The sequence below is a fragment of the Cucurbitaria berberidis genome (assembly GCF_010015615.1).
Source record: "Cucurbitaria berberidis CBS 394.84 unplaced genomic scaffold K460scaffold_2, whole genome shotgun sequence".
NCBI classification, from domain to species: Eukaryota; Fungi; Ascomycota; class Dothideomycetes; order Pleosporales; family Cucurbitariaceae; genus Cucurbitaria; species Cucurbitaria berberidis.
Genome location: NW_024468936.1, coordinates 4220988 through 4243914, shown reverse-complemented (window position 1 = coordinate 4243914; position 22927 = coordinate 4220988). Strand labels below are relative to the sequence as shown.

General features: G+C 50.7%; 7 protein-coding genes across 7 annotated transcripts; 3 read left to right on the top strand and 4 right to left on the bottom strand.

The window, feature by feature from the left end:
- Nucleotides 1–661: 661 nt before the first annotated feature.
- On the top strand, nucleotides 662–2461 carry K460DRAFT_278380 (uncharacterized protein; the record flags this gene model as incomplete). The annotated part of the gene is made up of 5 exons (XM_040928248.1): nucleotides 662–742; nucleotides 794–1194; nucleotides 1276–1279; nucleotides 1346–1388; nucleotides 1452–2461. The coding sequence occupies 5 exons, from the start codon at nucleotides 662–664 to the stop codon at nucleotides 2459–2461; spliced, it is 1539 nt and encodes a 512-aa protein (XP_040791050.1).
- Nucleotides 2462–3806: 1345 nt separating this feature from the next.
- K460DRAFT_403767 (uncharacterized protein) lies at nucleotides 3807–5083 on the bottom strand (the record flags this gene model as incomplete). The annotated part of the gene is made up of 2 exons (XM_040936664.1): nucleotides 3807–4738; nucleotides 4792–5083. The coding sequence occupies 2 exons, from the start codon at nucleotides 5081–5083 to the stop codon at nucleotides 3807–3809; spliced, it is 1224 nt and encodes a 407-aa protein (XP_040791049.1).
- Nucleotides 5084–6041: 958 nt separating this feature from the next.
- On the top strand, nucleotides 6042–6320 carry K460DRAFT_280964 (uncharacterized protein; the record flags this gene model as incomplete). Its single annotated transcript, XM_040928452.1, has 1 exon — nucleotides 6042–6320. A coding segment is annotated over one exon (279 nt), but the record flags the coding sequence as incomplete, so codon positions are not given.
- Nucleotides 6321–6676: 356 nt separating this feature from the next.
- K460DRAFT_278020 (RNA binding protein-like protein Pym) lies at nucleotides 6677–7279 on the bottom strand (the record flags this gene model as incomplete). Its single annotated transcript, XM_040928219.1, has 1 exon — nucleotides 6677–7279. The coding sequence occupies one exon, from the start codon at nucleotides 7277–7279 to the stop codon at nucleotides 6677–6679; it is 603 nt and encodes a 200-aa protein (XP_040791047.1).
- Nucleotides 7280–7417: 138 nt separating this feature from the next.
- K460DRAFT_427622 (RING finger domain-containing protein) lies at nucleotides 7418–15726 on the top strand (the record flags this gene model as incomplete). The annotated part of the gene is made up of 5 exons (XM_040938274.1): nucleotides 7418–7650; nucleotides 7782–7847; nucleotides 7914–7962; nucleotides 8368–14930; nucleotides 15019–15726. The coding sequence occupies 5 exons, from the start codon at nucleotides 7418–7420 to the stop codon at nucleotides 15284–15286; spliced, it is 7179 nt and encodes a 2392-aa protein (XP_040791046.1). The 3' UTR covers nucleotides 15287–15726.
- A 25-nt stretch (nucleotides 15727–15751) lies between these two features.
- On the bottom strand, nucleotides 15752–17306 carry K460DRAFT_334625 (uncharacterized protein; the record flags this gene model as incomplete). The annotated part of the gene is made up of 1 exon (XM_040930919.1): nucleotides 15752–17306. The coding sequence occupies exon 1, from the start codon at nucleotides 17282–17284 to the stop codon at nucleotides 15752–15754; it is 1533 nt and encodes a 510-aa protein (XP_040791045.1). The 5' UTR covers nucleotides 17285–17306.
- Nucleotides 17307–17873: 567 nt separating this feature from the next.
- K460DRAFT_308827 (uncharacterized protein) lies at nucleotides 17874–21136 on the bottom strand. Its single transcript, XM_040930114.1, has 2 exons — nucleotides 20918–21136; nucleotides 17874–20770 (listed from the first exon to the last, which is right to left on the bottom strand). The coding sequence occupies exons 1-2, from the start codon at nucleotides 21061–21063 to the stop codon at nucleotides 18046–18048; spliced, it is 2871 nt and encodes a 956-aa protein (XP_040791044.1). The 5' UTR covers nucleotides 21064–21136; the 3' UTR covers nucleotides 17874–18045.
- Between the last annotated feature and the right edge of the window lie 1791 nt (nucleotides 21137–22927).

The window sequence follows — 22927 nt, the reverse complement described above, 5'->3', positions numbered from 1 at the left end:
GGTGTCTGTTCTTGCTGTCTGTGCCTGTTTTCTTCCTAATGTATGCCTGAATGCACCCTTCTCTTTGGTGGGAATAAGACACGGTAAGCCACAGCTCAACGATCACCAATTCTCTCACCGAACCCCTCGAGGCCCGCTTTCTAGAAGAAAGAGCTTCTATGCAGGCCAAGGTTCGGTTATGGGGACAGAGATCACATGCAGTGGCTGAGGGGGCGCAAGGCTGACTTCTGGTCAATCACTAGCTCCTTTGGGCTTAGCAAACTGGCCAGTGCATTCACTCCAACCACAGCCAGCCAGAGGCGTTCACCGGTGCAAACGTGTGCATGCCGAGTTTTGCGATAGATACAACGAGTAAGATTGGGTCTACCAATCGGTTGCAGTATAAAGGTGCAACCATGGCGCTCATCCTGCCTTATTTGCATACACGTATCCTCACGACTGCCTCAGGTTCTGGTACAGTACCTGCGTTTCGACTAGCCAGTTCCAATTTTGGCTTCATTTCCACAGCATACTTGGAATTCGTTCCTGCCTCTAAAACACGCTGTCCTTATAGTAAACGACTCCATCCATCGTCTATCGCACCGACTTCGTTATCGACCATCGCTTGATAGCAACCCTCAGTCTATCACCGTATCATTCAAACAACACAATAGCCGCAAAAATGTGGTACCATGTTGCTGAACCTAATTCCTACCTCGTAGTGACGGGTGTAGGGATTGAGAAGGTCGTCATCAAGAAGAAGGTAATACACGTTACACCCCAGGCACTAAAAATACAATAATAACATCGCTAGGCATTCGTATACCCCTTCCAGAAAGTATCTAAGATTAGTATCACGCCGTTCGACTTCTCCATGGCCTTGCAGGCTATGACGATCGAGAAGCTCAAGTTTTCTCTGCCAGCAGTCTTCACTATTGGCCCTGCAGATAGCCCTGAAGCTCTTGAAAAATATGCCGTCTTACTCACCGGGGAATCCGATGGTCGTCCCACTCAGACTGTATCCAAGGGCGTTGTTACCGTTGCTGAGGGACGCAGTCATGTCCAAGACATTGTCAAAGGAATTATCGAGGGCGAGACGCGAAGTATTGTCTCCACCATGACCATGGAAGAGCTATTCCGCGAGCGCAAAGTGTTCAAGGACAAGGTTATCCTGCAAGTCCAGTCAGAGCTTGATCAATTTGGTCTGTGTATTTTGTAGAACTAGGTGAGAAATAAGATGAGATGGATATAATCTATCTACGAGGTGCCTGGCCATCCTAATATGGGCAGGCAGAGACAGGTGCTTGCTACTATCTAAGACAGCAAGCACATACAAACTGATTGTACATGGGATGGAAGCTGCTAGATCCAACATATTTATAACGCAAACGTTAAGGAATTGCAAGATAGTAAGTGTCCTTTCGTCTGACTGTATGTGAAACATTAACTGACGTCGATGTTTCTCCTTTTAGCCCCAGGATCCGAGTACTTCCAACTTCTCTCTCGAAAAGCTCATGAAGGAGCTCTCAACCAAGCCAAGGTCGATGTCGCCGACGCTCGCATGCGCGGTGAAGTCGGGGAAGCCGAGAAGCAAGGCAAGACCAAGCAAGAAGTCGCAAAGATCCACGCCGCCACTGCTGTCCTCGAGACCGAACGTAAAGCAGAGAAGGCTGCTGCCGATGCTAAACTGACGGATAAGGAAATTCGAATCGGAGCTGATCTCAATGTCGCCAGGATCAATGCAAAGCGTGAGGCTGAACGTCGCGATGCCGAACTCAACACCGAAGTCGAGAAGAAGAAAGCCTTGATGGAGCTCGAACGCCTTCGCGCTACCAAAGTCGTGCAAGCCAAGATCGAAAAGGAGTCCTCGCAACAGAGAGCTGATGCAGAATTATATGCCCAAGAGAAAGCCGCCGAAGGCAAAAAGTACGGCGAGCAGGCCGATGCCGAAGCAGCCGCTTTCCGCCGTCTGCGCGACGCAGAAGCAGACTATCAAGCCAAAGAGCGTGAAGCAGAGGCCAACTACCTTGTCTCCAAGCGCCAAGCAGAGGCCGAATACTTTGCCAAAGAACGCGCCGCCCAAGCTCAACTCATCGCCCAACAGCGCGAAGCAGAAGGTCTCTCTGCGATGGCGAAAGCCTACGGCGACATGGCAAACGTCCTGGGCGGACCCCAGGGTCTCATGCAATATCTTATGCTCACCAACGGTGTCTATGAGCGTCTTGCTGAGGCGAATGGAAACGCCATCAAGGGACTGCAGCCTAAGATCAATGTCTGGAATACTGGATCGAATAGTGGTGAGGGCACGGCGGACCCGACGGCGCCTATTCGAAACTTGTTCCAATCTCTACCGCCTCTTCTTAGCACTATTCATGATCAGACAGGCATGTCACCGCCCACATGGTTGGCGCAGATGCCGCAGCAGGAGAATGTTGATATGAAGAAGTTTCAGTTGAGGAATGGGAGCGACGTCTCTTCGTAAGTAATTTGCAGCAACAGTGTCGACGGATCGACTGACGTGGAGGTGGATGGGGAGGTTACAATCGGTGGCCTTTGAATGACTCAAACGTTTCCTATATTTGCATCACTAGTTTCCAATACCCAAGCGATGACCATATGACGGGCGTTTGTGGTCGTTTGTCATTGTCTATAATTGTTCTTCACAACTGTGTACGTTACTTATTTTGCCTTTACTTCAATAGACTACTAGACTGAATCTATTTCCCTCCACCTTCCACTTTATATTCCGGGAGTGATTCAAAGTGGACCTAATAAGAATGATGAGGGCTTATACCCCCTATTGTCTGGCGTCGATCTTAGACGGCAGCAATCTGCTCTCATGCTGCCTTCCGCACAAATTCAAAACTAATCCCATCTCAGTGGAACGTCTACATTCGGAATTCACACAATAATAAATTCCTGTTCCTCAATATTCAAGGCATCCGCTTCTTCGTGCATTCGGTCCTGTACATATTCATCCCTAGCTAGCCTGATGGCCTCGTTCTCTTGATCCTCCGCCCTCCTCAAAGCGTGGGGCTCTGGTGCACCGTTGAAGACGCAGACCATATCACCGAGCCGGACCCAGAGACCTTCGCAGCTAATCTAGGAGTTTTAAAAATTAGCACGATCTGATTTTAACTGAAGAAGACAGTCCTCTAGACTGTTGCTCTCGCAGACCCTGTCTTCGCCAGCCTAGTCGCGTAGAACGGCACTCGCCACCTTGTCCTACCATTGGACCAGGCTAATGAACCAGTGTTCGTACACATCATCTTCCTTATAATATTCAACGCTATCGTTGAGCTGGAGAACTTCGGAGTTTATAAAAAGAACTTCATCGAGTATTTTGCCTCGAAATGAGAGTGCGTTCGCGACTGTTTCCCGACCACATTAGGTTTTGAGCTACTTCCAAGACTCCCCATTATTGAAATATTCTGTAATTCCGCGACGAGCAAAGCACATGTAACCCGTAGCAAATACACTCTGATGGCGTAGGTCTGGCACCCACGAAGGCAGCCGACATGAGGTTAGAAGAAACGACGAACAAATCACTTCAAACAAGAGCCCCTCATCAGCTAATGCCATATGTTCGACATCATCAACAAAACCTATTAGTTTCCCTCGTACAGTCTGGGAGGTGGTATCTTCGCGCTAGATTAATTGGATACCGATAGAAAAGGACTTTGAGCGTTTATGTAATACCAACGAAACATAATAAATCCGTACGACTATATCACACTTTTAAAACCTCTTGCCAGAGCTCCTAAGTTCATAATTTTGACATAAAGATTTTCAAGTCCCCGGGCCTAGCCTCTATGCCCATGAATAAGCTAGTCTAACTCCTCGTGATCCTGGAATGGCCAATTTTCGTCCAGCTCCCTCCTTTCATCCTCTGTTTCAGCAGCTTCCAGCATTTGATGTTTGATATATCGTTCTTTCTCCCTCGCTTCTTCATATGATTCAGTCGGCACCCAACCCTCGATGTTGACGCCAATGAAGTCGCGCAGTCGCTGCATTTGTGCATCTACGTTCTTCTGCTTCGCATCAATGTCGACGCATTTTGTAACTTCTGTTTCGGAGAATTTAGCAGGGAACCCAGCTTGTTTCATCACCGAAGTGGCAACGTCAGACCAGTAGATCGATGTATGTACCAGTTCCGCCTTAAGTGAAGTATTATCGCCTTCCCACGGCCTGCCAACAGTATCATAGAGCCGATTCTTTACAAAAAGGTCATATGTTCCCATCGCGTTAAAATGAGGCTTGTTGTTGCGACTGGTAAACCCCAGATAGAAATAGTGGAGCTGTCGTCGGCGGTAGAGTTCCTCCTCCCTTTCCTTCTCACTCTCTGTCAATGAGTCGAAATTCTCGGGAAGCTTTGGAGGTCGAAAATTCTCCGAATCATCGTCGCCATAGTTCTGAAAATGCTTCAGAATCTTGGCTTGCAGGAAAATGGGGAGAATCGTGCTGTGCTGCCAGTCGATGACACCCGTGATGTCGCCAGATTCAGAGATGAAGACGTTGTTAGGTGAGAGATCTGGGTGACGGATGGTAGGTCGATTCAATTCCTCTCTTTCGGGAACGATGTGCGGAGCGGCTTTCAGATAGTCCAACAAGTTGTCTATTTGTACCTGCGGGTCCACCTTTTGACGTCCATAGAACTCTCTGTAAAGTGGTTCACGGGGAAAACGTCGCTCGCCGAATCTTTGAAGCCAGATCAACTCTCTCTGACCGACCGCTGTCAATAGGTCTTCAGAAGTTTCCCCTGCATCTCACCGGTTAGACATCTCTAGATGGTGTGAAGTACGGGTCTCTTACAGGGTCCTCGATTGACGGTTAATTCATCTCGCCTTTGATACCACCAGAGTAGTTCAGTTGAAGGACCGATGCAAAACTTATCAGTTTCCCCGCAACTGACATCCGGTGACATATCTACTGTCGTGATATTGTCGCTCAAGGACTCTTTGAAATATAGGCTGCCACTAGCAGGGAATCGGATAGCAAAGAGTATCTTTTCAATATTCACGATCTTTTCCACCACATCCTTCCTCTCTTCTAATGTCATGGTATACCAAGTATGTTCCAACTCTTTACCCGGAACTCTCTCCATGATGATATATTCAGACCCAACTTGATTAGATGTTGAGGAGCTCCAATCGAAGACCTTCGGAATTGGAATTCCATGCAGTCGTAGGAATTGCATCGTAGCAACCTCGCTGACGATACCATATTTTCGAGGTATCGTCGACGGGTATGGAAGGCGCACAATCACCTTCATCCCATCTTGGAATGTAGCTTCAAAGACACGATAAGAACCGCCTTCAGCAACTTTTGTGAAGGTAGTGATATCGTCCGTAGAATGGCCGACAGACTTGGCAACGACCTGGCACAGCTCATGGATGTTGAAATAACGTCGTCTTTCGGAAAGGCGCAAATATTCATTGTACCTACAGTGGAGTAATGCTATTAGTCTGGAACGAGAGTATTTACGTTTTAGAGCCACCCAGGAAAAACTTACAGCCATCTACCAGATGTGTAGTTATAGAATGGATGGTCTGGATTGCTGATGTTCGTTGACGCTTTGATGTCCACTGGTGTATGTGTTGCCGAGGAAGCCAAGTGCCGGGTTGTTGAAAGATCTTGCCGAAGGCTAAATAAGGGGAACGAAAGGGAACAAGGCCGTTTAAGAATGCATCGGATCCTCTGCATCGTAGGAACAATTGGTGTTTTCACTGAAAAGAGACACTTGGAACAGGGGGAGAAAGAAGATGGGGTGATGTCGACGGTACAAGTTGACTGGTAGCTAATCTAGGCAGCAAGAAGTTAGCGTTATGATTTAACTAAGCAAATGACAGTGACACGCCCAAAAGTCAGTACTAGATAGTAGAATATAGACTCTTGTAGTAAACAGTCAGGAGTTGACGGAATCTTTCGTCCAATCCGCCGTCTGTTATAATACTGATCTGCGTTTATTTACCTACTAAGAACGATATTTGCCGCCCCTAGAACCCAAGTTGTGTGTAAGTCTATTTAACACGTCTATACAATATTGACAACGCAAACAAACCGATACATACGACCATAGGATCCTGAATTCAGCGCTTCCCGTTCGCTCAGCGGTACTTAAGCAGGATACCGGCGGATTAGTAGTTAGGTGGGTGACCACTAGCGAATCCCCGCTGTTGTATGTTTTTGCTATTGTTTTTGCTTCCACTGAACGAAGGACCTTGGAAGGAGCCCATAGACGCTGGGTCCAAGCTGAATGTATGTATATCTTTGGCAGTCACGGAGAGCACATTGAGGTCCAGGGTTGGATGCAATCTTTTGCATTCGTCATAGGCTATTAAATTGAGGAACTAAATCCAAAGGATACTCTTCGGCTATAGGACTCCGTTTTTGGCGCTGGTCTTGAATACCATGGATGCAGCGACACCAGGAAGCGCGTGAACTCCAACACTTGTAGGCGGGGTCGCATAAGCTGCCCACTGGTACTGAGGGACGGGTGTTGACGTGTGGAAGCCCCGAATCGATTAAGACGTTTGAGAAGGTGCTAAAAGTCATGATGAGATGTGTTGTACACTCGTCGCTGGGTGCGTGACTTGGCAGCAGACTGTCGCTTGGTATCATGGTGATGCCTTGAGACACATGCGCGCTCGGTCTCTAGTCGTGTAATGTTGTCGTAAAAACACTTTAAGCCTGCACTTCAGGTCTCAGTTTTCTTCTCGCCCTGTGGATCGAAACCAAGCGTCTCCAACTGACGGATAAGCTCATTGATCTTGATGACCTTCTCGAACTGCTCCGGCAGCAGCTTATCGCCCTTTTCTTTCTTGTCCTTCAATTCCCGAGCCTGTCTTAGCTTCTTCGTCAGCTTCTTCGCTTCCTTCTCTTTCTCCGCTTCGGGATCCACAATTTTCTCCGGCTCAGCAGCCTTGATGCCCTCCTTGGTGTCCTGCTGGCTCTCAACAGTCTTATCCTCCTCTTTCTCGTCGCCCGCTGCCGCTGCCGCCTTCTTCCTAGCTTCTCTCCGTTTGGCGTTCTTGTTCGCTGCCACACTCGCTTTAGTAGTGTCGTCTTTGGCGTTTAGTCCTTCCGCTCCAGGCACGCCTGCTTTGCCTCGATTTCGAAAGCCCTCGGCAGTCCTGTTCTTGTAGACTTCGACATCTTCGGGTGGGCGGTAGCCTGGGCGGACTCGGATCTGTTTGCGCACAGAGCCATCGGATCGAACGGATGACGGGATGTGGCGCTCGCCAGTTGCAGAGGTTGTGATGCCAGCTTTTGAGATAGTAGGAGTTTCTACGGTGGGCATGGTGCCTGCTGCGCTCGCTAGGACTGCGCCAGATCGATGTAGGCTGTCGCGAGGGTGGATTGTCCGCCAATTAGGGCGTATAAGTGGCTTCCCTCAGGATACAGCGCCTAAGCATCGATTGACCGGCGTTGAGTCGGTATGCAGGGTCGTTATGTGTGTACGAAATGTTGTGGTGGGGGTTCCAAAGTAACGTGGGACATGTCACAGTCAAAGCGGAAGGCGCGACTGGCCAATCACGGCTTTCATGATCGCCGTGACCCGGGCAGCTTCGATTCTGTCGACGAACCTCAACCTTTCGACATCCCAGCGACAGCACCACCACGTCCGCCGCCGCAGTTCCCACGCCACCCATACTCCTCGAAATGTCTTCTGTAGGTCAATTGGTCGGCTCGCATATCAGAGAACTTTGCTAACGGCTCTACGCAGCTGGCCTCCAACCTCTACAAGTAACCCTTCCTGCGCGCAAGCCCTACGATCGAGCACCACTGACCATCGACTTCAGCGCGGTCTTCCGCAGGAACACCACTTTGTTGTTCACCGTCTTCGGCGCCGCCTTTGGTCTGCAGCTGTATGTTACGCCGAACCCCAGCTCGAGTCCGTCCCCGGATTAGCAGTATACTGAACAAGGAACCAGGGCTTTCGACTCCTCATCAGACAAGATCTGGGACGCTGTAAACAGGGGCGTACGTACATATGGAACCCTCACGATGATAGGGGCTAATCTGATTGGCAGCGACAATGGAAGGACATCAAAACGCGATACTTGGAGCAGGCCGAGGATGACGAGTAGGGACGCCACGGGGCAAGCGAGCAAACATGATATAGGCAATTTTTTACGGTTTTTGGAGGCGGACAGTGTACTGTACATTGAGGTGTAATCTACAGCATGCGGAATATCAAGGCGAAGTGCTGACCTTTGAATGCTTCTTTCACGTTCTGTGTGTTGACTTGATGCTCGCAAACAATCTCACCTGCATGAAACTCTACATTAGTCGGTCTTTCACGGCCAATTCTAGGCTCGGTGGTTTGTTGGTTTCGTCGTTTTAACAGCGACCCCTTGAGGGCATACAACGCATTATACCATCTAGATCATGTTCTGTAAAGTGACTCATAAAGCCATGCAACTGATTATACCATCTACAATTATGTTCTGTAAATACTGTGAAGTCCACCTCGAGGCGTTGGGGGTGATTACTTCCCATCGTGTTGCACTTGCTTGGGTTCGGACTTCCACCCACTCGCAAGTGATATATGACATAGCTCTAACCCTGTCCTCCAACATCATCACCACTGCCCCTCAACCACCACCAGCAAACGTTCCATGTCACCCACAGGTGGCTGGCCCACATAACAACTCACGACAAACATCACCGTTTCCACCCCTCTTTCTCATCCACGAATCGACCCCGCCATCCCACCAAACAAGCTACACCATGTACATATCCCTGTTAGAGCAGGAGTTATGCCGGCACCTCCGCGAACTACCACGGCGACACAACTATAGATTCGAGCTCGCAGCTGACCGAGAGCTGCGCGAGATCCTGTTCCGCTCCCTCGCTTGCCGTGGCGATTACCTTCCGCTCCTCTTCCCGCGTGGACCACCAACCGATGCGGACAAGCCATGGAGCCTACGCAACGCCCAGGGCGCAGTAGAGGGCGCAGAATATACAGCTGCGGCACGAGGAAAGCCGTGCGGACACATATTCAAGAATGGCGAAGCTACGTACCGGTGCAAGACGTGTACGGCCGACGACACATGCGTTCTTTGCGCGCGCTGCTTCGATGCATCGGACCATGACGGACACCAAGTCTTTGTCAGCGTATCACCTGGCAATTCAGGATGCTGTGATTGCGGAGACGACGAGGCCTGGGTACGGCCGGTACATTGCAACATTCACTCAGCGGACCCAGAGCCCGAGTCCAAGGCGTCAGGCAAAGCAAAAGAAGGGTCTATGCTGCCAGATGAGTTGTTGGAGAGCATACGTATCACGGTTTCCAGGACTCTAGACTACCTCATTGATGTCTTTTCCTGCTCGCCCGAACAGCTCCGGCTGCCCAAAACCGAAGAATCCATCACCCAAGACGAGCGGAACTCGCGCCTCACATCCAGATGGTATGACCCAGGAGATCAACCAGAAGAGTGCCAGGAGTATTGCTTAGTGCTATGGAACGACGAGAAGCATACCGTCAACGACGTCAGGGACCAAGTCGCGCGCGCATGCAAACAAAAATTGGCATTTGGTCTAGCGAAAGCCTACGAGATCTCCGACGTCGGCCGTAGCGCTGTTGTGTACAGAACAGAGCTCAAGGAACTCCTTCGAATGGCCAAGATCATTGAGGAAATCAAGTTGACGGTGACTATCCGATCAGCGCGAGACACGTTTCGCGAGTACATGGCCGGTGCTATTATCGAGTGGATCTCAGACATTGCTGGCTGTAGTGTGGGCGAAGACAACCAAATACTCCGACATACTGTTTGTGAGGAGCTTCTGAAGCCGTGGCGTGTTGGAAGCGAGGCATCGAATCAAAACATTGGAAAGAGTGGTCTTGATGATCATGAGATGGAGGACAGGGAGGCTGAGATCGATGGCTTCTATCATGGACTCTTACCTATCCAGCGGCAGACTCGAATAGTCAGGATTCAGCGACGACGAGCGGCCGATGCGAATGATGATACCACAGCTTCGGACGACGATGACGAGGAAGAGGGCGAAGGTGCAGCAAATGCTGGAGATGACATGGATATCGATGAAGTTGGTGCACAAGACAATGACGGCGACGTTGAAATGGAGGCTTACGAGAGCGCCGACGAAGCACTCGAAGTATCAGAGGCGACCATTGCAGGATATCCCCCTCCTCCACCGCCGCCACCGCCGCCGCCTCCCCAACGAGGGCACACAGAGCAAAGTGTCACACCAGCTGAATCAGACAGTGAGCCTATGGTGGGCGCACCGTCCCTCACTCATGCTGAACCCTTTATGCCAGTTCCAGAGACTCCTTTGACACGATCCCTGCCGCTGCGACCATCGCGGCCAGCCAAGTATTGGCTAGAGAAACCGGAAAGCTATGGCAGAAAGCCTGGGACGCCTGCTCACGAGGACCTCTGGCAACGCCTACGTCTTGACCATCTGATACTGTATGACTTGCGCATGTGGAAGCAACTACGCATCGGTGTACGTGACGTCTTCATCAGCACAGTGGTCACGATACCACAATTCAAGCGTTTATTGGGCCTTCGCTTCGCGGGAGTATACACCGCTCTAGCCCAGCTGTACCTCATTGCGGATCGTGAACCAGATCATTCGATCATCAATCTCTCTCTTCAGATGCTGACAACACCGTCCATCACTTCCGAGGTCGTTGAGCGTGGCAACTTCCTCACAAACCTCATGGCCATCCTCTATACGTTTTTGACCACCCGTCAAGTCGGCTATCCATCCAATGTCGACCCGAAGGCGACTCTAGCCTTCGAGCAAGGTGCTGTAACCAATAGACGCATGTACCACTTCTTCCTTGACATGAAGTATCTTTTGGGCTCAGACTTTGTCCAGGAGAGGATTCGTGAAGAGGAGCGGTATTTGTTACAATTCTTGGATCTTGTCAAACTCCATCAAGGCATCTGTCCCAACGTTCGTGCGGTTGGCGAGCATCTGGAATTTGAATCCGAAGCCTGGATCAGCGCTTCGTTAATCACTCGCGAGATCAACAAGCTCTGCAGACATTTCGCTGAATCTTTCACGTGGAACCGTGATGATGATCCTACGACCATTCGCCGTGCGATACGAGCGGCGGCAAAGGTAGTAACCGTAAACTCCCTTGGTGCTGAGCGGAAACGCTTCGATCAAGCCGAGCTCAAAAATGAGACGAAGTTCAAGACTTTAGAAGTTCTCGAGTTTGATGCCGAGCCTTCTACTTTCTTCGGACCCTCATATAAAATTGTCGACTACGTGGTCGCGAAAGAACCGATGAGTTTTCACCACGCCCTTCACTACACCTTGTCCTGGCTCATCGATCGAGCGCGAAGTATGCCTCGGGAAGTCCTGCTTCAGCTGCTTTTGTTTTCCCACGACGAATTACAAGAGGATTTCAATCCGACCGTAGGGTCAATCCCTTCCCACCAACCTGAAGAATATCTACTAGCAATGTTTGATTTCCCTCTCCGAGTCTCCGCATGGCTGGCCCAAATGCGAGCCGGCATATGGGTCAGGAATGGCATCACACTGCGACATCAGATGACGCAGTATCGAAGCGTGTCTCAAAGGGATGTCTCTCATCAAAGGGATGTATTCCTACTTCAGACCGCCCTCGTCTTATGCAACCCTTCGGTTTTCCTTGCGTCAATGATCGACCGTTTTGGACTGACTGGCTGGATGACGGGAAAGTACGAAGCTAGCCAACATGGATTTGAGGATAGTCAAGCGATTGATGTGGTTGAAGATTTTGTGCACCTTCTCATTATCATCTTGAGCGAACGCACATCGCTGGTGCCAGCTGAAGACAACAAGGAGTCCCATCTTGCTTCGATGCGCAGAGACATCGCCCACGTATTATGTTTCAAGCCACTCTCTTTCTCCGACATGACCGCACGTCTATCAGACAGGATACAGAATATGGATGAGTTCCCTGCAATTCTTTCGGAAATGACAAGTTTCAGGGCACCTGAAGGATTGTCCGATAGCGGAACATTCGAGCTTAAGGAACAGTATTTGGATTTGATTGACCCCTATCTCCATCAATACAATCGCAACCAGAGAGAAGAGGCGGAGAATACGTTCAAGGCCTACATGGCTAAGAATACTGGAAAACAAGCCAACGACATCGTGTATGAGCCGAAGCTACGACCAATCCCGTCAGGCCTTTTCCAGAACCTGTCGGCCTTTACCCGAACAGCCCTCTTTACACAGATCATATACTATCTCCTGGGCTATGGTTTAAGAGCGACAGTGGCCACGCCGAATATTCCCGTCACGCGCGTGGAGACATACATACAATTTGTCCTGCAGCTCCTTCTAGTCGCTATTCTTGAGGATAAGACGGAAGAGCACGAATGGTCTCAGGATGCCCCCGACTCTTTTGTCACATCAGTGCTGACCAAACATGCAAATATGGGCATACGTGATTATCCCACTGTTCTCTCTCTTTTGAAAGCCCTGCAAGAGAAGGAAGCCTTCAAAGCTTGCGAGCCGAAGATCAATTTGATACTGCACAGGCTCAAACAACGACAGCAGAACACCTTCATAATCGCTGCGGCAGCACTCAATATACCAACCGACAGGATAGACAATGCTTCACCGGCGAGTTTTGCACTCCAAGACAAAGAGTTGAAGAAGAAGCAGGCGTTAGAGCGACAAGCAAGGGTCATGGCAGCGTTCAAGGGAGAGCAGGAAAAGTTCATGGCTAACCAGGATTTCGACTGGGGTGAGGATGACTTCAGCGATCTGGAAGATGAGACCGGTGGGCTGGTTGAGCAAGAGAGGACATTAAAGTATCCGGCCGGTACTTGCATATTGTGCCAAGAAGACTGCAACGAACAGCGGCTTTATGGATCGTTTGGGTATGTCTCTGAGAGCAGGATACTTCGGCAAACTGATCTACAGGAGGACGACTGGGTGGACGAGGTCGCACAAACTCCAGTCAGCCTTGATAGGTCGGCGGACGAGCTTCGACCTTTTGGTGTGGCGGGCAAAAATCGACGAATGGTTGAGAAGTTCGCCTCCACAGGCGATCGTATCGCCAGTGAGAGGCAAGATCTAGGCAAAGGGTATCCTCGCCTTCAAGTGAAGCCAGGTCCAGTCACTACTGGCTGCGGTCACATCACGCATTATGCTTGTTTCGAGGTCTATCTTCAAGCTACGCAGAGGCGGCACGTCAGTCAGATTGCTAGGAACCACCCTGAGCGACCCGATTATAAGGAGTTCATGTGTCCACTATGCAAAGCCTTGGGTAACATGTTTTTACCAATCATTTGGAAGCCGAAGAAGGTCTCTAACCCAGGCGTGTTGGAGACAGAGTCAGCTTTTGACGACTGGCTCGAATTACAGCTTGTCGCCGCCTACAAAAGTGCGGAGCGGAGTACTGGCAAGGCTCCTGCAGATCTTTCTCAGGATCAAAGGGTACTTTACGACTATGCGGAGCGAGACTTCATTCAGCCGGTAGCAAGCCATCTTCCAGATCTCCTCAAGCCACCGCCACCCCCGTTGAGCATGCCGATTCCTCAACCGTCAACGCAGCTCCCACCCCGATTTCAGATCCCGGCTTTTCTAGGTGTACAGCCCCCCGAACCAGGCGAAGCTGTCATTCTGTCTTCCGAGAACAGTCCAGCTTTGACTCAGAACTTCCCAATGGCAGAGCTGATCAAGATATATCAAAGACTTAACGAAACTCTACATGTAAACGGCATTCACTCCACCTTCGCCTATCAACATTCGCCAGCAACGGCTGTTGAGGACCTCACGCATACCGATGTGCTTGCACAAGCACTTGGCTACTCCATCGCGGCTGCTGAGATCGCCCAACGTGGGGTACAATCCATCCTTGTGAAAGGCACCCTGATAGAAAAGATCTCACCGCAGACGATAACCCACCTTCGCGTGTTTTCAGAGACCGTTTCTTCATATATCGCGATCGGAAGCCTTCGCAATCAGAGTTCAAACAAAACTATGGAGGAATTCTCTCAGAGTCAGCGCCGCCAATTTCGCCAGCTGTTCGTTGGTCATCCAGGGATCTTCGACCCCGAGATTTTAAGCTTTGATCTGAAGGGCATTACCCCTCTACTTTGCCAGGACCCTTTCATCTTCCTGTCTGAGTGTGCAGTAGGCGTTGTGCCAGCAATGAACCTCGACATCCATCACATCCTACGCTTGTGCTACCTAGCGGAGATTGTTCGCGTGGTGTTTACATTCGCATCGGCCGTTAGAGGACAAGCACCAGAAGACATGGCGCTCAACTCTCAGCTCCGTTTCCAACACCCCGAGCAATTCATCAACGCCGATAAAGTGAACAACGGCTTATCCTCACCAGACCAGCTGAACAATCTTCTCTTCTCAATCTGCGTCGTGTTTAACGTAGCAAACATGGGCGACTCTCCCGCTTCGCTAGACATAGACAACATGCCTATCCCTGCACGCTTCAAGGATCCAAAATTCCTCTACTTCATTTACACCATGGTATCCACCTACGCTTTGCCATTCGTCCGAAAAGCTGCTATCCTAATGCATGTCACGTATGGCGTCGAATTGTCACACACAGCCTTCGAGTGCGTCGACGAACCAGAACTCACACGCCTCTCCTCGCTCCTCAAACTTCCTTCCCTTGACGAAATCTTCGCGTCGTTCTCAGCTCGCTCATCATCAGGACATACCACGCGCTCCGTAGTCGGTGGCTGGATCCGTCACCTACTCTGGGTGCAGGCCGGCAACGTGCCCTTGAAGCCTACCATCTCGTTGAGCCACCCGGCTATCTTTGAGCTAGTGGGGTTGCCAAAGAACTACGATACATTGACTGATGAGGCGATTAGACGGAGGTGTCCGACGACGGGGAAGGAGTTGACAGATCCGGCACTGTGTTTGTTCTGCGGAGAGATTATGTGCTCTCAGGCGGTGTGCTGTATGACGGACAGACATCGAGGTGGTTGCAGTCAGCATTTGGCGAAGTAAGTTGCTCCTCGCTTACCATGATGCCGTTGAATATCTCACTTTCCCATTTTCCCACTCTAACGTGTCTCTGCTAACAATTATTAGGTGTGGCGGCAACGTTGGCCTCTTCATCCACATCCGGAAATGCATGGTCCTCTTCCTGAACCTCGACCACGGTACCTGGGCCGTAGCTCCGTACCTTGATAAGCATGGTGAGGTTGATCCAGCGCTCAGAAGACATCATCAGCTATTCTTGAATCAGAAGAGATATGATGCGCTACTGAGGAAGGTGTGGCTTGAGGGCGGGATTCAAAGCCTGATTGCAAGAAGGTTGGAGGGAGACCTCAACAACGGGGGTTGGGAGAGTTTGTAGAGCCATGTAGCCTTTTAGTTTCACGCGGGGTATCGAGCGAATGGATTGCAAGTAGGCCTAACTAAGTGCATTGCAACGGGCGACCACGGTACAGGTGTATGATTTGAGAGCGTATCAAGTAATGATTCTTCTCTTTTCATATTCTATCACATTGAGCGTGTGCTTCAGGGCCATGTACGAAATCTTGAACGTGTATTGAGCTTTCTTTTTGTTTTGATTTGGCGACTCCTTGTTTTTGGCGTGAGGTGGATGAAAGGATACGAGTTAAGGCTATATGTGTTCACGTATTTGATACAATTGTGCTTAATGCTGCACTATATGTTTACAGTATGGTTTCGACGCGGAGTGGAAATGCTTAAAAGTTCCAATGTGATAAAACTCCTGCGGTATGTGTGCCGTACAGCCCCGCAGTAGGGTACAATGAGGTATATGATAGACCACGACGTAGTTGGAAGTAGTGGCTATCTAGAGAAAGATCTTTGCGGCCTTGTCGGTATCCCTGGTGTCCTTCTCAGTATGCTGGTGGTGCTTGTGGAGCGGCTCGTTTATTCTGCCCTGTTTCGCATCGGCCAGGCCCATGTCTTGAATGAGGAGTTCCGCATCACGCAGCTCTTGTGTGTGGACGTGTTCCACCTGAGATTCCTGCGCGCCTTGATCCGCATCATCGAGTCCCTCGACAAGCGGTATATCTTCCTGGACACGGTTCGTTGCTAAGCTCCCGTCAGTGATACCTGAGTTAGGTCCTGGTCTTCTAAACCTCTCCGCATCCACGCCTTTGTTCTCGTAATCCACCTTCCTGACAATTCTTTGCTGTGGCACCCTCCTCTCCTCAGGCGCTACGCCTAATCGATCTGCTACCACATCCCTCCACTGTTGGAGTTTTCTGATACCCCCTAGGAACTGCTCCATGCCATACACCATCTGCATCTCCCTGCCTAATCTGCCACCCCGTGCCATTTCGTGCTCTTTGATGACGGAATCGAGAAGAGTGAGAATGTCGCTATCAAATTCGATGGCGCCGTTGTCCATGTCCACGAGCAGCGTGTCGATGTATGTGTATGATGATTGTTGGAGCCATGCTGTGCGGAGGAGGTGTTTGTATAGAGTTGTGGTGGCACCGAGGGCGTAGGCCGAGCGCCCGAGGGACTTGATGGTAGGTAGGATGGAGAGGGGGAGGGGCGAAGAAGGGAACGTTTTGCGGAGGGTCTGGACGGCGGTAATAAGGTGGTGCGGGTAGTTCTGGAACAGGATGCGTAGGTCAGAAGTGCCGCCGTTCTTGCTGCCTTGAGTTTCTTTGCCCTTTATCGTCCCGTCTAGATTTAGCTTGCGAACCTGGCTAAGTACTTCGCGTTTGAGGATTTGCCAGAGCTCTCGGTCAGTCTGTGAATCCTTGAGGAGCTTGTCGATCCTCGCTCGCTCGGTGAGTTTGAGCTCTCTGAGCCTTGCTACTTCCGCTTTGGCATCCTCCTTATCTTGCGCCTTGCTTGTCCTCTTGCTTGACGCATCCTCGGTTGAGGCTTGCACCTCCTGTCCCAATTTTGTCTTCTCCAACTTTGGCCTCACATGGCTGTTACGCGACCCGCGCAAACGCGGCTGGCCCTTGAAAACTTCGTCGAAGACCTTGTCCAGCGACTGCGATGGACCCTCTTCTTCGTCCTCATAGTACTCGTCAGCTATCTGATCGAGCTCCACGACATGCTCCTTGTCATTTTTCGGCCGTCCTTCGGTGTTGAAGGTCCTGTAGAGTTTCTCGAAAGCTGCGCGCTCTGATCCTGTTATGGTAGTCTTACGCGCTGGCTCTGGTTGATCGATAGCTGGGGGCAGACTCTCGTCTTCGAAGGGGATGTCATCTCCGTTGTTCGATCGCGAGGCAATGTTGCGGCGAGCAAGTGGTCTCCATTGCTGGATAGTAGTTGTTTGGTATAGGAATGGGAGAAGCGTCTTAGATTGGATGCGGGAGCGCGATATTGCTCGGATTGTAGACGAGCATATAGACATGGACAGAGACGGCCCAGGCTACGCACAAGACGACGAGTTTGAAACAATCGATATAGTTAAGTAAATAAAGAATGAAGTGGGAAAAAGGAGGCTCGAGCCTGACAATACTGGTCCCAAAACTTTCGACATCGCCGCGGCGTGGGTAGCGCGGGTCCGAGCTCAACATACCCTATCGAGTAACTATCCGTGAGAAGAATTGAAGCCTGTCTTTTCTGGAAACCACGTCCCAAATGAGCACCCTTATTGGTCACATCTTGGCCTCCCTTATCGGGCAACTATTGTGAAAAACCGTCGAAAACTGCACACCTGCTCAGTTTCTGCTTTTCCTGTCCAAAGGGAGCGGCCTTATTGGTCAATTTCTAGCTTACTCTATTAGGCAACTATCGTGAAAACCGTCGAAATCGGCACATGTTGCTCTTTTCTGCTCTTCCTGTCCAAAGGGAGTGGCCTTATTGGCTACGGCATTGACGACTGCATTTCTGGATTACTGGCTCAAAGGCGCATCCTCATTGGTCACATCTCACTATACTCCCAGTCCACATCGACAGTCCTAGAAGGTGAGCAAGATCAGGAAAATAACGTGCAAAATAGTGTCCCATGTTGTTGTTATTGTTGTACAGTTATTAGATAGCACGATATACTTTGTCGAGGTTAAAGATGCCCTGAGCTACTGCCTCTCGTAGGAGACAACCACTTATATGAAAAAGGAAACCACTCGCACCAAACTCCCCTTGAAATGCCATACAGCCCATGTCGCCCACTTATCCTTCAGCCACCACCGCCAACCCTTCATAGATTTGCCTCTTAACCTTGTAAAATGTCGCCGCATCACTATTTCTTGAATCTACATTTCCATACGCACCGCCATCCACCTCAATCTGCCCTGTAGCCGTCTTCCGCACTGCTACCGTCCCATTGACGACCAGCACACCCTCACCCCTAAACTCTGCTTGCATACCAGCCATGTTGTTCATGAGTTTTCTAAGATCAGCAAGCCTCAAGTCACCGACATGGAAAGGTTGGGCAACGGAGCGCACCGCCGTAGCCATATTCGCTGGCACAACATCGAGGATGGGTGTGGTATCTGACTTGTCGAGAGAGGAGACGGGGACGGCGGGGGCGTCGAGGCGTGCCTTTTTCTTTGCCGGGGCTTCTTCGAGTTCGACTTCGGGTGAAGAGTTAAGAGTCGCAGCTGCGAGTCGGCCAGTGATGGCCACAACGCCCATGCCGCGCACATTCTGCCAGCGAAGGTTGCGCACCATGTTGCGGCTAAGCTTGACAGTCCAGGCGTTTGTGTCTACGCTGGCGTCAATCATCATGCCGACTGCAGGAGTGAAGACGTCGATGGCGTTCGCCGAGTCGGTGTTTGCGTTGAGTGATTCTCGGATGGCGTCTGCGAGCTCCGTGGTTTCGACTTCTTCTCCGCCTACGAAGATGAGTTTTCGGGGCTTAATGAGAGGCAGGAGTTGCTGGATGGTGCGACGGTCGTGTAGGCCCGAGAAGTCGACAAATGCTATCCGGCACTGAACTTCTAAAGTTTCCCACTCGATGATGACTTTTGATGGACCCTCCACCTTGTCCGCGTCTTCCTCTGCCTCGCTGTCTGACTCTGCTCCATCAGCACGTCCTCCATCTTCTCCGTCAGCTCTCCGCCGCTTCTCGTTGCCTTTTGCCTTGGAGCTGTCGGCTACGTCGATCAAACCATCCCATCTCCTCTTCTGACCAACAGCATTCTCCTTTTTCGACCCCTCGCCGCGAAGAGCCTCTCCAGCGACGTTGTCCTCTTCTTCCGCTCGAGCGAAATCCTCGGGTCGAATGAGGTCTCCAAAATCATCTGCTCGCCTTTTCTTGAATTGGAAGGGGAAGACCTTCTCTTTACCCTTCTTCCCTTGGACCTCATAATCGTACACGTTTTTGCGACGAATGAGCACGTTCACACCCAGTTCTGCGTCTGTCATACCAAGCTTATTCCGTGCATGTTGTAGGGCGACAGTTGCATTCAGGGCTTTTCCTCGATATCCATCGCCTGAGCCTTCTGAACTTTCGGATTCTGTGGACGATCGATCGTCGACTATGTCCGCAGAGGTCTCCAGCATTGCAGCCGCATCTCCACCAATAGTAGTTTGTCGCTGTCGTTGGCTAGCGAGGAATTGCTGGTATAGTGGAACCTCATCGCCCTCGAGGGCCACTGCTCGTATACTGCGTAGAGGGGCTTGATCACCAGAAGCGTCTACTATAGCAGCAGAAGGTGCATCCACAGGAGACGTGATGCGCTCGTTCCATAGGTCCCAAAGATATCTTCCAAGGCCCTTTCCGTGCGCACCGAGCTCGCCAACTCTTTCGGTGAGGATGATCAGATTCTTCTCATCTGCTGCCAAACTCTTGATAGCATCCTTTGAAAAACCCCATTCGAGAGTCGCGTCACTTGCTAATATCACGCGCGGCCCGGTAGCGCTAAGCATGCGAGCTACGCGTGTTTTGCGTTCAAGTAGTGTGATGTGCTTGAAGTCGAAGGGTACTCTAGGGCCTTTGTCGTCGTCTTTTCCATTTCGGTTTCTTCGATCCGGATCTGCTGCGCCGCTTGCGGCTTCGAACTTCTTCACAATACCCTCCTCCATCCACTCAAGCATGCTTCGTACATATCGCATCGTAGCCCCTCCAGTTCGGCTAGCAAGGTAGATCTTTGCGCTCTTCAAGGGGCTGTTGCTATCCGCTTTTGAAGTCTCACGTTGCCATGTCTCTTCCAGGAGATATGCTAATTCTAAGATGCGAGCACTAGAATCGGTCGGAATCAAGACAGATCCACCGTTGGCTACTGTTTCTCGAACAATCGCGAGGAGAGCTTCATCTCGTTTGTTGGGTGACCTAGCAACTTTGACCAAGCCCGTGCCTTTACTGCTGCAAATCAAAGCTGTAGGGCGACGCAGCTGCTCCAGGACCTCGGAGCCGCCAGTACCAGGCCCACCAAGCCAGGCAGCTCCTGAAAGCACATGTTCTCTAGCTTGATTCCAATCGACAGCATATACCACTGACTCCATGCCATGCTGAATATGCCATATCGAACCTCCTAATGTGTGTCCAGCGCTGTATGCCGTGATCGTAAGGCCATTAAGCGGGGGGGAATGGGGCGATGGGATAGGCTGATGTGGTTGCGAGTATCTGAGAGGATTTATGCGGGCAAAATAGTCGGCGATTTCCTCTGGAGTCGGCGCTTGTAGCAGTATGCTAGGGTTGTTGCCGCCCTTCAGCGTAGAGGGAAACGAGTATGCGGACTCATTGAGAGCTTCCGTAGGTATTATGGAGGATGCAAGAGGTGTAGACGCGTATAAATCTTGCAATAGGGTCCGGCCGAGCGATATCACCGGGTTTGTCGCGTAGACGGGTATTCGAGAGAACAAAGGGAAGTTCTTGCAGCAATGCACGTAAGCGCCGAGATGCGCCGTTGTGGCATGAGTGAGTAGGATGAATGAGAGCGTTGGGACATGTCTGGGAGGTCAATATCAGCTTGTATTCTATATAAAGCGCGTGTCTATAAAGTATCGATTGCTTGCTAACATTGCGGCGCAAGACGATGTATGGGCCAGACAGTCCAGTACCGCGCGAGTCCATTCGGCTCTCCAATTCGAAACCTACCTCTCAATCTCTTTTAGCTTCTCAACATCAAAGCTCTCGTCCCAACCGACATCTATGAGTACTTGGATCCCTCCATCGAACTCTAAGAGCGACTGAGACGCGGGTGACGATGACTGTGCGCCTAGCAGAGGCGTGAAGTTGAACATTACGGTAATCGCTAGTCAATCTAGTAGAGGCGACACGTCGGTTGTGAGCGCATGGTATTTACGGATAGAGTCGAGTAACCTCTTGATGGAACTCTTTGATGGAGAGGTGAACCAAACCGTCAAAGCGCCGGAGCTTTGGCGGAATATTGATCCGGAGCTAACGTCATATACCCTTGCAATTCACAGCATTACTCATAACACGACAAGCAGCAACCTCACCGCACGGGGCGTATGTGATTCGAACCCTGGATACGCCAGCCCCCGGGCTATTGGCTACATTACCGCCTTTGCTAGACTTATTGAGGATAGACGAGATTTTGTCATCCTCAAACCTAACCGTAGGATTGCTGCTACTTCGCCAGCCACTGTAGGGGCCGGGCTATCACTCCCTGCATCTGGAAGTACTTTTGCATCTCTCCGTCCGATCGTCTGAAGAAGATCGTCCATTCGTGTATGCAGTATGCATCAACTCAAGCCTAGAGGACTTCGAGCACGTGATGGCCCACATCCGTCAGCTTGCGCAACGACTTGAGGCTTCCACCAAGTTAAGATCCAACAATTGCGACTGAATATACACGAGCATAGTATTATTGACTTGTTCATTTACAAGTGCCAAAGTAAGAGTGGGGATACCTTCCATTTGAATAGGTTGCTTGTGCTCAAAGGTAGGATGCCGGAGAAAGCAGGACATCGCACAACAAGCTTTCTACCCCGCCACAGACATGCAGCACTCGTGCTACGGACTCAACAATGTCCATCCCTGCCCCGTGCGTAATAGACACGGCTGGCTCAGAACGACGAAACGCCATTCCCCCCCTAGCTCGTTCTGAGGCAAAGGCCTCGAATCGATTTGGCGGTCCATTTTCCGGTGAACTGTCGACTTCAAGGCTTCTAAGGCTCAAGAGCAGCTTTTCTAGAGGCATCTTTCGGAACCGCTCAACAAACTACTCATGCAGGCGACTGCACCTGGCGTCGCATGTTGACGAATAAGAAAGATCTAAACCCCTAGGCAACCCCGCAGCTAGCCTGTGCCGCTAAAATATGCAAGTCACACTTCCGCTTCGTCTGTGCTCTCCACTTTCGGCTGCATTTGTCCGTTGGGTTCCATACACAATAACGAGCTAATGCCCGTCATCCACCGATGATGATGCCACCAGCCACCGTCAATACGCTGCAGGGACACTCGGTCAGGTTTCTCCATATTATCACATTTTAGGCATTGAGCAAAGCCTCTATATCAATATCAAATGCGTCACGATGTCCCACAGCTAGTAAAAACACATTCCAAAGTAATCGGTCATCCACTGCGTGCTGAGAAACCTACAGTGTAGTAGGGCACATGTGGTGGTACCTATCTGAATTACGGGAGCCTTCTGGATACCTTCAAAGATTTTCACGTTTGCTATCGATGACGGGAGCCGTGGCACTACTAATGGAGTCGGCCCTGGTCGAGATAGCGCAGCTAGCTCCACATCGCGATGAGACGGGACCCAGAGGTGATGCCACCTACCGAATCATCATAGATCGTTGGCCTTGATGGTCTGATTCACGGTCAGCTGGTGGGCTCCAATTGCTGCCCATCATAAGAAATTGCCCTTCAGGGACACGTGTCTGACAACGCGGAAGACATCGGCTTTTCGAACAGCTTTTCGAACACGCACGTTTGGCATGTTAACGACCGCTCCTGTTGCGCTGGGTGGAGCATTTCCATTGTGAAATGAGATTCTGGTTCGGTGCGGGCGGAGCGGAAACGGGAAGACGGGGAGCTGGCTCCAGACGAGTCTCCAAAGCACCCTGATTTCGGCTGGAACCGAGAGCTCCGACACTGACTGTGGAGATCAAATTTGGTTTTCGCATCGCACAC

Coding starts and splice junctions, on each gene's coding strand:
- K460DRAFT_308827 (XM_040930114.1), bottom strand. CDS start 21,063: ATGTTCAACTTCACGCCTCTGCTAGGCGCACAGTCATCGTCACCCGCG. Junction 20,771..20,917: donor AAGCTAAAAGAGATTGAGAG/GTAGGTTTCGAA, acceptor TTGACCTCCCAG/ACATGTCCCAACGCTCTCAT.